The 13,847-nt window shown below is 41.3% G+C and overlaps 1 protein-coding gene across 3 annotated transcripts in view; it reads left to right on the top strand.

Annotated features, from left to right (window-relative positions):
* Positions 1 to 13,847, top strand: part of SNX9 (sorting nexin 9) — a 99,263-nt gene that overhangs the window by 52,194 nt on the left and 33,222 nt on the right. For all 3 annotated transcript variants that reach the window (XM_074990308.1, XM_074990309.1, XM_074990310.1), the window contains exons 6-9: positions 2,851 to 3,004; positions 8,844 to 8,928; positions 10,911 to 11,036; positions 11,579 to 11,696. In XM_074990308.1, coding sequence (XP_074846409.1) covers positions 2,851 to 3,004; positions 8,844 to 8,928; positions 10,911 to 11,036; positions 11,579 to 11,696 — 483 coding nt within the window. The remainder of the gene's footprint in view (positions 1 to 2,850; positions 3,005 to 8,843; positions 8,929 to 10,910; positions 11,037 to 11,578; positions 11,697 to 13,847) is intronic.

The following is a 13,847-nucleotide window of genomic DNA, read 5'->3' as shown; positions in this document are numbered from 1 at the left end:
ATTGGCATAGCCTGATGTAGTACAGAATACTTAAGGAAATGGCTGGAGAGATTAACGAACCAGTAGGGAGTATATTGAGAACTCATGGGGGCAGGAGAAATCTGGAGACTAGGAAAATGGCAAATATAGTAGCAATCTATAAAAAGTGGAATGAGGACACCATGGAATTGCAGACCAGCCATTTTAATTTCAGTACCTATTGAGACAATGGAGCTAATTAAATAAACCATTTATAAACATCTAGAAGAAGATGAGATGATGGCAGTCAATAAGGATTTGTTCAGAACAAGCCATGTCAAGCCAGCCTAACACCTTTCTTTGACAGGGTAACAAGCTTTGTGGATTGTGGGGCAGGGAGTACGGGGAACAGAGAGGGAGAGAAGAACAGTAGGGCTACGTCTATACTAGCCCCAAACTTCGAAATGGCCATGCAAATGGTCATTTCGAAGTTTACTGATGAAGCGCTGAAATGCATATTCAGCGCTTCATTAGCATGCCGGCGGCCACAGCGCTTCGAAATTGACGTGGCTCGTTGCCGCGTGGCTTGTCCAGACAGGGCTCCTCTTCGAAAGGACCCTGCCTACTTTGAAGTCCCCTTATTCCCATGAGCAGATGGGAATAAGGGAACTTCAAAGTAGGCAGGGTCCTTTTGAAAAGGAGCCCCGTTGTGACGAGCCGTGTCAATTTCGAAGTGCCGTGGCCGCCCGCATGCTAACGAAGCGCTGAATATGCATTTCAGCGCTTCATCAGTAAACTTCGAAATGACCATTTGCATGGCCATTTCGAAGTGTGGGGCTAGTGTACACAGGGCCAGATGTGACACATCTTGACCTTAGTAAGTATTTGATGCTGTCTCGCATGATCTTCTCATAAACCAACTGGTAATTGCAGCCTAAAGGAACATCTATAAGGTGGGTTCACAATTAGTTGGAAAACTGTGTACTCCTAGAGAGTGGCCATCTATGGTTGACAATCAAACTGGAAGAGCATATGGAGGAGCATTTCCATAGGATCTGTCCTGGATTTGGTTCTGTTTCAATATCTGCATAACTGATTTGGCTAATGGCATGGAGAAAACGCTTAAAAGTTTGTAGACAATACCAAGCTGGGTAAGGTTGCAAGTGCTTTAGAAGATAGAATTCAAATTCAAAATGATCTGAAGAAATGGTTTGAAAAAAGCTGAAATTCAATAAAGACAAAAGCAGAGTACGACACATCAGAGGGAATAATCAGCGTCTCATATCCAAAATAGAAAATGACTGTCTAGGGAGGAGGGCTGGAGAAAAGGAACTGGGAGTTTTAGTGGATCACAAGCTAAGCAGGAGTCAACAATCTAATACTGTTGCCCAAAAAAAAAAAAATGTAATTCAGGGATGTTTTAGCAGGTATGTTGGAAGAGACACAAGAAATAATTCTTTCATTCTATTCAAGCTGGGGCACTGTATCTAGCTGTGGGCACAGCACTTTTAGAATGGTATGGACAAATTGGCGATCTCTAGAGAGCAAGAAAAATCAGTAAAGGCCTGGAAGGCATGATCTATGAGGAAAGATTGGGGAGAAAATGGCTTTGTTTAATCTTGAGAAATGGAATGAGAGGGGATGTGATAAGCCTTCAAGTATATAAAAGGTAGTTAGAGGACGGTGCTAAGTTGCTCTCTTGTCCACTGAGGACATGACAAGAAGTAATGGGCTTCAATTGCAGTAAGAGAGATTTAGATTAGACACAAGGAAGACAGTTAAGCAATAGAATGACTTACCAAGGAAGATTGCAAAGCCTCTGGCTATGTCTACACTACAGCAATCTGGTGACAGAAGTTACTGTCAAAATATATCTTGACAAAGCTTCTGTTGACAGATTGCAGCCAGACACAAAAGCGGATGGAAAAAGTGACCTGCTCTGTTGACGGAATGGCCCACTACAAGCTGTCTGGTGAACCGGAAGCCTTGCCCGTTGACAGTGGTTTCCCCACCCCTGCCCGTAGCATTCACATATTTTTGTTGACAGAATCTGTTGATAGAGGTGTTCTGCCTTGTGGGGGAGAGGCAGAAGGTCTGTCAAAAAAAAAAAGTGTTGAGTTCTGTCAACGGTAAGTCTACAGAATGCATTTGTAGTGTGTAAACTCCATGAGTTTCGTTGACAAAAATCTCTAGTGTAGATGTAGCCTCATAATCTGAGGCTTTTAAGAGCAGATTACCTCCACGCCTTTCAAGGACTGTCTAGATAGTACTTAGTCCTGCCTTAGCACAGGGGACTGGCCACTCTATGGTCCCAGGTCCTTTCTAGTCCTGTGATTCTAATTTTGTGGAGAAAAGTGGTGGGCTCCGAAAATGCTTCCTATAAAATGGCAGTTTGATCTACATCAGTCCAGGTCTCAAAAAATTAGCAGATGAAAGTCATGATTATTAAGAACAGAATCCCAGGTATGTTCAGATCACAAAGCCGGAACTTTGTGGGCTAAGTATAACTTAAAATCTCTGTATTCCTGTTTCTGCTGAGGTGTGACCAATCATGCTTTACTTTTAAGCATTGCAGCCAGTATTTCAAAGAATTGTCTAGCCTTTTACCTAGTCTAAGTAAAGAGAAGGATTTCTGTTTGGGGCATGTAAACTGACAATGTTAGTTTAGTACCCAATTGAAGAAAATATTGGTACGTTAAGGCAATGTATTTGATTTGTACTCTGTTTAATTCAAGCGTCTAGGTTTTTGGGGATAAATTTTAAGAGTAGCCAAGAAACATTAAGTTGAACTAGTTTTCAATGCTTTCTTTTGAATAGTGCAGGAGAGGGTATCCTTTGGCTCAGCAAGGTAATAACACCTATTCCCCCTCTTCTCCTTTTACCCTTCTTTAGCAGCTGCTGATGACGACGATTGGGATGATGACTGGGATGACCCCAAATCAACGTCCCCATCTTACCTTGGCTATAAGGATAGTGAGTCTTCTGAAGCAGGAGGCCCCCAGCGTGGAAATACTCGTGCTGCTGCCATGAAATTACCACTTAACAAGTAATAATCCTCAAACTGAGAAAAACAACATGTTAGAGACAAGAGAAAAATCAAATATTGGGTCAGGGTTAAGATTGTAAAAGTTTGAACAGGGATCTTCCTCCCCCCAGTTCCAAGATACAGTGGTACAAGGAGTATTTCCATCACAGAGGTAAGCCCAGTCCCCTCAAGAGACAGTAGCTGGGTAATGAAACTTCTTCTGTTGACCTAGCATTGTCTGTACCTAGCACTTACCTTGGTTACCTATATCCCTGAGTGGTCACACTCCTCAACAACAGAGTTAAGTCAACCTAAGTTACAGCTGTAGACCAGACCATATGTTTAGAAAGGCAGTAAGTATCCTGGAAACTCATGAGTAAATTGGCTAGCAACATATAAAAGATCTGGAAAAGGGGGTAAACAAGGTGGCAAAATTTGCTCAAGATAGTTAAATCTGGCTGAGCAATAGAATGACAGGTAACATTTACTGTTGATAAGTGCAAAGTAATGCACTTTGGAAGACATAATCCCAACTTCACATGTAAAATGACGTCTAAATTGGCTTTTATCACTCAAAAGAGAAGTTTTGTAATCATTGTGGGTTGTTCTCCGAAAACATCCACTCGGTGTGAAGTGGCAGTGAAAAAAGCTAACAAAACCAAAGTGAAACTAGCTCATTTTACGCCAAAGGTGGAGCACCTCCAGTGTCTTGGCTGTGTGTGGTTCCTCAGGGTTAGCCACTGATGGGCTGCCAGTTGCTTTATTTACCTGAGCGTCTGCAGGCACAGAGCCCTGCAGCTCCCAGAGGCCACAGTTAATCATTCTTGGCCAGTGAGAATTGTGGGAAGTAACATGGGTTGGGCCACCACTTCCCACAGCTCCTACTGGCCAAGAACAGCAAACTGTAACCACTTGGAGCTGTGAAGATTGGTTCTTGTGTACACTCAGGTAAATTAAGCATCTGGTGGCTGATCAGCGACTAACCTCGAGGAACTGTAGGCAGCAGTTGTGCCAGAGGTTCACTACTTCTGTTTTACACTGCTAAATGGTAGTCAGAGTCTGCTGGTTCAGTCTGCTGCAGCTTTAACAACCTGGTGGTGTAAGACTGTATTTCCCCATAATGTTCTGAGCATATTTAATTTTCCCTGTTTTATGATGTGAAGTCCAGTATGATCAATTACAGTGTGTAACTCTCTGAACTTGTTTTCAAGAGTTAGCTTACCACTGAATTTGATTCTCCCTCTTCTATTGAAATGTCTCTTCCCTTTCCCACCCAGGCTTAAAGGAAACAATTGGGGTTCAGCCCTGTTGCTTTCAATAGAATTAGACAAATTTTTTTCCCCAGTTGTGCCAAGTTGGCATTGGTGTGACTCTGTTGGAGCCATAGAAATACATTAGTAATTGGTGCAACTCCAGTAGAAACTGAGACTGGTACAACTGGGAGCAGAATTTGGGCATGCATCTTGTCATGATTAAATAATCCCTTTCGGTTTTGTCATGGCCTTTGTGGTTTAAATGTGTGTGTGGAGAGGGCAGGGGGAGAATAAAACCTAGTTTTAAGGTAGCCCAGGTCCCAGTTGTTTAAATAGTCTTTAAATATTTGTGTGTAGGCTGAAGAGGAGTTTGGCTTGAGTCTGAGTTCTAACCCTGTGATTTCACTGGGGTGTAGACACCCCCTACAGGGTGCTGGGGAAGAGGCAAAAATACAGAATTCTGGCCACTCAGCTTTCAGTTGTCACTCCTGTTAATGTAGAAAGGGACATTGGATTGCCCTTTAATCTATTTTCTGTATCACAAGGATTTTAACTTATTCAGAGCATTTTATTTTTTTTGGCATCTTGATGTCGGCTTCTTAGGAATAGCAACAACGAAACGGTTATAACCCTTGTGTAATGCGGAGGCTTAGTACTTTTTATTTAAAAAAAAGTTTCCATCTCTTGACTCTCAAAGAAGAAAAATCAGATTTTAAGAAAGTAAGTAGTACTTAGGTGCAATATTTTCCTAATAGCTTTTTAATACCACTGATGTGCATGGGGAAAGAAAAAACTCTCCAGCCCATACTTACAAGGTTCAGCTGCATTGCTATGCAATTGGTTTACTTAGGTAGTTTAAAAACAAACATTTAAAAAAAACAGGGAGTCAAACTGCCATTTGATTAAACTGTCTTATAAAGTTCTTTTTATCACCCTAAAAGTTAGTTCAAGGAAGCACGTCTTAGGTAGTCTGCCTAATTTTTTGTTTTTTCATTTTTTTAAGCTGTCCAAAGGTCTTTCGTAATGTAATTAACCAATAAGAAGTCCAGAGAAGATAGAAAAAACTTGAATAGTAAATACTTTGAACAAATTAATAGTATGTTGGTGTTGTCATCTGCTTTGAACCGTCTTTTTAATACAAATTTACCCATCATTATTTCCATGCCTGTTTATGTATAAGCTATCATGCATATCTGAGTCATGTCCTTAGTAATGAACACTGCGCATCTGGAATACTCTCCCTTTTTAGTTTGGTTGTGAATCTAAATAAGACTTGCTTCCTTTAACTTTTAGACTAATAACCAGAACTTTATAAGCCAGTTGTTCCCTCAGGGTGTGTCTACACGAGCACAGATCTTCGAAATGGCCATGCTAAGCCGAGTGGAGTAAGGGGATTTCCTTTTGAAAAGGACCCCCGTGTTGCCACACGCTTTTGAAGCGCTGTGGCCGGAAGCATCCTAATGCTAATGAGGTGCTGAATATTCAGTTTAGCGCCTCATTAGTAATCTTCGGAATGGCCATTAACATGGCCATTTTGAAGATTTGTGCCCATGTAGACACACCCTAAGAGTACTCTTTTTCTGTTAGTGGGTATGCTGCCATTTGATCAGTCATTGGCTCATGCTAACTTTTTATTTTCATGTGTCCATAATCCACGTACTTGAGCAAGTTTTGTCTGTCTCTGTGTCTGTCTGTTCAAAAACTCCTAAACAGGAAGAGCTCAGACCACCAAATTCAGCATACAGCTTTCTCCTACCATAGCTTAAAGCAAGATAAGAGCTTGGTTATACCAGGGGGCTGAAGTTCTCCCACCCCCAAGTTTCTTTGCTTGCTCTTCCCCTCCTTCACTGTCAGGGAGCTAGGGAAAAGTGCACAGTTTGCTGCATTCCTCACTCTGGCTGGGGAGAGCTGTGGACAAGTGGGCTGTGCTCTTTGCTCTTGGTCCTTCACAGGGACAGGAAGGGGAACAGAAAGAAGTAGGAGGTAGTGAGGAGGGCATGGGATGTGTGTGGAGGAGAGCAGGAGTCAAGGCAAGGGCCTGGGTGTGTGGAGTGTGCAGGAGTCAGGGTTGGGGGTGAGGAGGTGCTGTGGGGAGTGCAGCAGTCAGGATTGGGGGCGTGAGGAGAGGATCAGGGCAGAGGGATGGCAGTGTGGAGAGTGCAGGAGATGGGGATGGAGTGAATAGTGGCTCAGGACAGGGCGTGGTTGTGGGGGATGCAGGAATCAGGGTTGTGGGGGTCAGGAGAGGCTCAGGGCAGAAGCGTGGGGCAGAATTTGAAAAATACAATCATTTATGTAAGAGGTACGTTTTCCTTTTATTTAACAAACACCCACATCGTTATTGACTTAAGGACCTAGCAATGCCAAGTAAATTTGCCAGTAGAGTATAGATTTGAACAGAGGTTTTTTAGGGTGTTTTTGCTTACGTAAAGGTTGAACCTCTGTAGTCCGGCACCCTTGGTACCTGACTGGTGTCAAATGAGAGAATTTGCCATATCATGGGAGGTCAGTGTTGTCTAGCATGTTGCCAACACTTCCACTGCTTAATGGGCTCTTAAAAGATGTTTAGGGGCAAATTAGAGTTAAATAACAATACAGAACACTGAGAGCCAGGACTGGTGGCTGTAAACAAACTTCATGGAACCACAGGAAACTTGGCTACACCCATAATAAGTGATCATCCGACTAACTAGAATTATGCCACATTATAGATGTTGCCGGACAAGAGAGTGCTGGATTAGAGAGGTTCAACCTGTAAATTAAGTGCCCTGTCTGGCTTTCAGACTCAATTCCTTCCTTTTTCACTTCATTCATTCATTTTGGCATAAGATTTGGTCCTGGTTTTTCTTTATCATGTTTATCTGTTGTTCTTTATAGCTATAATCAGAATGGTTATTTTAAAGTGAATCAGACTAAACACAAGACTTGTGCAATCAATGACAAAGGTTCCAGTCTGGCAAATGCAGAATTAACTTTGTTCATGAGAAGTCCCATTGACTTCAGCGAGGCTCTTCATGTGCATAAAACTAACCACATGTACAGTAAAAGCCCTTTTATCCAGAAAGCTGAGGATACGGGCGGGAGGTGGCAGAGGCCTTTGCTTGCAAATCAAAACTGCCAGTTCGCTAAGAAGGAGGGGTTTGGAATGCAGGGCAGGAGTGCGGTAGGAACTGAAGGGCACAAGCTCTGGCAGGAGGATTGGGTTTGGTAGGGGGGTTGGGGTGCTGGCAGGGTTTGGAGTGCTGCATGAGGGAGGCAGTTGCTCGCCTCCAGGGGCCTTCAACAGCAGCTTGCCATCCTTGCTGCTTCTATCAGAGGTGTGGTGAGGGGCCTTTCCTGCAAGCAGGTACACGGTCTCTGTCTGTGGGCATCAGTGAAACATGGTAAAATAGTTTTTACAGTATAAACGTTGGGAGGAGTAGGGCCTGTCACCAGACTGCAAGAGGGATCGTTTGTTCTGATTCTTTGGATTTGTAGTTTTTGAAAACACTGAGCTTGAATCTACAACCCTTCTTCATGTGAATAATTCTTGCCTATGCAAGTAGTTCCACAGACTCTAATGGATGAATACTTGCCTGAAAGTTGAGAATGAAGCCTGTTTTATAAGAAATCTAATTTTATTTACCTGCTTGAGGTTAGCCCAAATTTTAAAAAGGGGATGAAATCTCATCTAGAGTCAAATAGGATATTTCTATCAGATTGTTAAATAAGTGTGGGTGGATCAGCTTCTATCACTGGCTTTGTAAAGCTGTTTAGTAGTTAGAATGGAATGTCAGTGGCCTAGAAAATGTCCTACGAGTGACAAGTCCTGCATTTATGGGAAATTAATGTCTATGTAATATAGACACATTGACTTTTTGAATAAGGAGGCACTTGTTCTTTTCCAATGACGTTATTTTGGTTAAAGCAGGTTTCACCTTTGTTTACAACAACCTATTTAGAAATCCACCCTAACCAACAAAGCCCCCTATTCAGGGGCATGATACACTTATTTGTGAATTTAAGTCACATTTCACTCATGTTGTTGTTCCATGCAAACAGCAGCTGCTTGGCAGCACTTCAAGGATCAGCTTCTTTTGAGACAGTCATTTCGTTGAAAGACTGAGCAAATTGGTTGTGTTTTGTAATGTAAACTTTACTTATTGATTCTGGTTAGTGGATAAACATCACGCATCCAGAGAGCTACTGCTAGTTATTTATTTTCTCCCTTTGTCAGATGAAACTGATGTTAACTCAAATCATTTTAGCTGATGATGTAATAGAATGGCAGTTGCTGCAAGCTATTTCACTGTCATACTTCTTCTGATTGGCTTTGAGTACCAGAACTATTGTGCAGTTCAGCCAATCAGAATCCAGCTTAGTATCCAGTCCTTTGATGAATAATACAAATGATTACTCAATAGCTGAAGCTTTACCATTTTTTTAAATGAATAATTAGCCATCAAAGTAATCTGTGATTAGCACATATTTCATTTAGCATAATCAGACTATCACTTCTCCTTAGCCCATCAGGAATAATGAATTTTTAAAAACATGGCCGGAAACTGTGAACCTGTCAAAGAAGGAATTATGAAAAAGGAATTCAGTCGCTTTATTTCTTTGATTAGATTCCCTGGATTTGCAAAACCTGGAATGGAACAGTATCTGTTGGCAAAGCAGCTAGTAAAACCTAAAGAGAAAATTCCCATAATTGTAAGTTGTTTTTTTCCTCATCCGAATTATTTTTTAAGACATGTTGAGGCTAAAAGAGAACTGCTCAGGGAGATGAGTACCAATGTATAAATAAAAGTTTAGTTTGGTAACCTAATATCTCATGTACCATTGACACTGGTTTTTAATAGGTTATTTTAATTTGGGGAGACTATGCAGTTAGGGCCTGCTCCTGCCTGGTGCTGAGAATCTCAGATGCCACACACCTGCCTCAAGGGGTAGAAAATTGATGGGACCAGTGGTGTTTGGGAAAGCCCTAACTGAATGGGAAGAAGAGCGCGCATTGGGCAAATACAGGGGTGTTCCCTTTTCCTCTAGAGAATCCAGCTATTTATTACCCATCTGAAGGGAGGAAGGGTGCTGATTGGTTCCTCGCCCTTACTTTTCATTAGTTTAAACCTTAGTCTGGTCCATGTGGGGCTTCCTCTTACTCTGTTCCTGTAGCCCATCCCCTGACCCCTTACCTGTAACTTTGTAGATGCTGTGGGTCTGACTGTTTCTGTGTTATGGGATCAGAAAGGAAATTTTTATTTCCAAAGAGGGCAAAAAGCCTTATGTCTTTGGAGTTTTTTGCCTTACCTGCAGCGTCCTGGGGCACAACTATGTTAATTAGGAGTAGGGTTTGTTTAATTTGAGGCACTATTTAGTAGGCATTAGTGTGCTGTAGTTTGCATCTAGTTTTCAGTGCAGTTAAAAGGCTAAATAGAAGATGTAGCAGATCTGGGATTTAGCTGACAGGTCTTATGACCATGGGATACAGGGAGACACTGTGGGCTGAGGTCCTCCCGCTTTTAATATCCCCTCTGCTTAATATTAGAGGTGGTGGTAGGACTCTGCTGTGGGTAGGTTGAGGAGAGCCTACGCTGGTATGTGAGAATATGTGACAAAACAGGTCGTGCCCCTCCCTTGCGGCTGTTGCTTAAAATTCATCCCTTGTGTGTCTCCTTATCCATTGCAGTGTCCAAATTAACTCCCTTTGGCTGCGTCTACAGTAGTAAGTTACTTTAAAATATTTTTCAGAAGAAGAGGCTCTTTCGAAATATCCAGTGGAACACCTGCACACAAAAAGCATACTTTCAAAATTAAATCGAAAGAATGCGGCACTCCTTTAAAACGGACTCTTTCACTCCCATTTCAGGAAGAGTGCCTTTTTTTTTGAAAGCTTCTTATTTCTCAATAGAGCAGTCCTCCTGGCGCCTGATTTTTCTATCCCTGGCCCGTTCTTTCAAAAGAGTGGGGGCTATGTGGAAGCTATCTTTCAAAAGAGCAGATCACCCTTCTGATCCACTTTTTTGTGTGTGGACACTCTCTTTGAGTTTCACGAGAGTTGCAGATGCTCAGCAGCTGTTCTCAGGATCAGGCTCTTAATTCCTTGCTGCTTTGACTGTATTAATTCCAGTATCCTTGTAATGCTGCTTACAATGTATTCTGCTTGGCGGTGTGGTTTGTAATGAGCCTAACATAAAGGTATAACAAAGGCCATTCGGCAAACCCTCACGTGTGCAAGTAATCCCATCAAATATAGCGGGAATACTTTAATAGTTTAGAGGATCAAAAGACCTGCAGACTACTCAGTGGAGAGAGATTTGAGCATTTTTGGTGAAGTCATCAAGGGCAGCATCTTCCAATACTAGCCTTTTGTTCATTATCAGCTATTTTAATACAGATAAATTGTTACAAAAAAAAAAGCTTATGCCAGTCAAAATTTTTAACAATATTGCTAAAAGCCGTTTCAGTTACATTATGTACCTCCACTTTTTTGCATAAATGAGCAGTAGCCGTCTCTGCTAGGGTCGAAGGACCATGCTTCAAATGGCCGTCAAAATGCCTGCAGCCAGCTGCTGATCACCCTCAAATATCAGTGTAAACCCTGAAGGCTTAGAGTGTCCAACACAAGTTTTAGTTGCTTTCTTGTTAAGGATGGTCTCTTTACTAAAATTAATATTTTTTGTAACTTCTTGCAGGTTGGAGATTATGGCCCTATGTGGGTTTATCCTACCTCTACATTTGACTGTGTGGTAGCAGATCCCAAAAAAGGTTCCAAAATGTATGGCTTGAAGAGCTACATTGAATATCAGCTAACATGTACTGTAAGTAGCCTCAGAGGGGTAGCTACATTCACAAAAAAAACAAGCAATCCTGTGGCACCTTTGCAGACTAACAAATAGCTTTTGTGGCTAAATCCCACTTCTTACATGAATGGAGTGAAACCCTAGGTTTTTTTCTCCCCCCCCCGCCACCCCACTTCATTCACCTGAGGAAGTGGCTGTTACCCACAAAAGTTCATAACCTAATAAATTTGTTAGCCTCTAAGGTGCCACTGGACTGTTTCTTATTTATGTACTGTAAGTATGCGTGACGCAGGACTTCCATTCTGTGTGTAAAATTGGGAAGGGGAGTTATGGCAGTAAATACCAGCAAATAGCTGAGGGAAAAGTTACACTTTCCGAAAGGGCGACTGTGGTCTTTAAGGATAGTTAATGTTTCCATCACTCTTGCCTCAGGGCACGTATTTTGAGACTGTGCTAAAGCTTTACTCAGCCTAGTTAGTCACATTAACCTTTTGTTGGTGACTTTAATTTTTTAAAGCGAGCTATCAAAAGTAAAGTATTTTGTTTTGCCTGTTCCACAGAACACTAATAGATCTGTCAACCACAGATATAAACACTTTGATTGGTTATATGAGCGTCTCCTGGTTAAATTTGGATTTGCCATTCCAATTCCATCTCTTCCTGACAAGCAAGTCACAGGTAAATGATTTCAGCTGTGAACTCAAAATTTAAAAAAAACAAAACAAAACAAAAACCTCACCTAATATTCTGCTTATTACTCAGTAGCTTTGAAAAGATGACACATTTTCAGTGGTCGGAATTATTCGTCTTTTGGGCACGTTGATCTAATAATAATAATAGTCTGACTCAGGGTATGTCAGTATCTGTTCAAAACTTAAAATTGGTCCTTTTGCTACTGGGCTGGAAAACTAAACAGGATGGAGAGAATGCATTAGTTCCAGTAGTGGAAAAGGTCTCATCATTCTGAAACAGCCTCTTGTGCAGTTTTGGGAATGGCTCCAAGAGAGCTTTCGTTTCATTTGTTCAAAAAGGTCATCATTGTGACATGGGCAGTGTTCCCTCTGTTTTTTTTCCCCCATCGATGGGTGGAATAAATTTTATGTGGACCAAAGCCTATGTGCATGTGCACCACCAATAGAAACTTATGCTGCTTACTGTGGACACTCTGCTGATCAGCTGGGCGGCACCTGACTCTCTCCTGGATGGCCGCCTTACCTCTCAGCTTACAGGGAACACTGGACATGGGAGCCTTTTCAATTGGAAAAGAATAAGAAAAGGAAAATTTGTGGGGAAGAGAGGAAGGAGACACAGCCACAGGGTATACTGTTGCTTCCTGTTCATAAATTGTTACCTCAAGATTTTATTGATAGTTGATTTTACACTTAATGAAAAAAGTCACATGACAAGTGTTTTCTGTTTATGTAACCTGCTGCCCTGAACAGGACTGCTAAAACAATAACATGCACCCCTTTGAAGTCAATGGGAGCCTTGATTTCAGTGGATATTTGATTGGACCTTGAGTGGTCTCAGTGGCTCAGTCCTCACAGTCATGTGTAATCTCAGAAACTGTTTTGTTTAAGTTCTGTGACACATTATCTAGGAATGTGCGGTAACAAGTGCAGTGAATTGTGCATTTAATGGCAAGTGGATACCTATGGTGGAAGAAAACAATGTGTAATTTGTTTATAGCTTGCTGCTGCTGCTTTCTTTCTCTCTTTTTTTTTTTTTTTGCTGGTGGTACTTTTACACAACCTTCTTAAAAAAGGCAACAAATTGGAAAGAAAAACACACAAACAGGCAGGCAGTCAGCCAACCATGTGGCTCGATGTACCACTGAAAATGCAACACCCCCTCTGTGTGTGAAGAAAATTGAGCATTGATGCAAGTGTTGGGATAAATGCCGAGGAAACTGAAAAGGGAGGAAGTGATTTTCTTTGCTTAGCTAGTGTTATGCTTAGAATTCCACCAGCATTTTTATTTAAACACATGCAAATAAATAAATAAAAAGAAACCAGAAGACCTAATGTGTGTCTCTTTCACTACTGCTGGATCATGAACAACTCAAATAGAATCTGGCATCTCAGTTGACCTGTTGTCTTTGGTATTCTGTAAGCAAGGGTGACTTTCTTGATATGTGCCAAGAAAGGGCATTTATTTCCCTTAGAAATTATTTTAAATAATTCTTTCTTTTAGAATGGTAGATATCTTTTGAGTGTGCTGAGGAGCCTTCTTTCAGAAGACGGCTGGACAAAAAATGCTATTTGAGACACTATTCTGTGGAAAGCCTGCTACTGTGCCAGCTGACTGTCTTTTGTTTAGACCAGAACTATAACAAGGATCATAGTTTCCCTAGTTGTTGTTGTTGTGGTGATACTGATCTGATTTACAAAGATTCCAAATAGGTTGCTGTTCATGTCTCCTTACATTGACACTTGTGCAGCTTTAATGCAGCTGGATGACAAAGGGAGTTATACAATATATTTTCTTTTTCCTTCAGTCGTAAATTATTCTGTTAATTTAATATATGTTTTCAGTACTTCTGTACATATGTAACAGCTACTATTACCAGCTCCTCTCCTTGTTTGTTTCTCTCCACTTCAGTTTTCTGTGGGTTTTTAAGCTGCTGCCATAGCAACTGTCAGTTGTTTAAAATAAATATGTAAGTTGTACTCCTTCAAGGATGGTCATCTATATTGCTGTGAGGGTTAGAGAGGTTAGTGTGTGTAACAATGCCTTATTTTCAGACATATACTGTTCACTCTACTATGTAGGACTCATGAAATGAATGACAGGGTTTTTTCCTGATTTTTAACAAAAAAAAAAAAAAAA

The sequence above is a fragment of the Carettochelys insculpta genome, chromosome 3, assembly GCF_033958435.1.
Source record: "Carettochelys insculpta isolate YL-2023 chromosome 3, ASM3395843v1, whole genome shotgun sequence".
Classification (NCBI taxonomy): domain Eukaryota; kingdom Metazoa; phylum Chordata; order Testudines; family Carettochelyidae; genus Carettochelys; species Carettochelys insculpta.
This window is presented reverse-complemented; position numbering and strand designations above follow the sequence as displayed.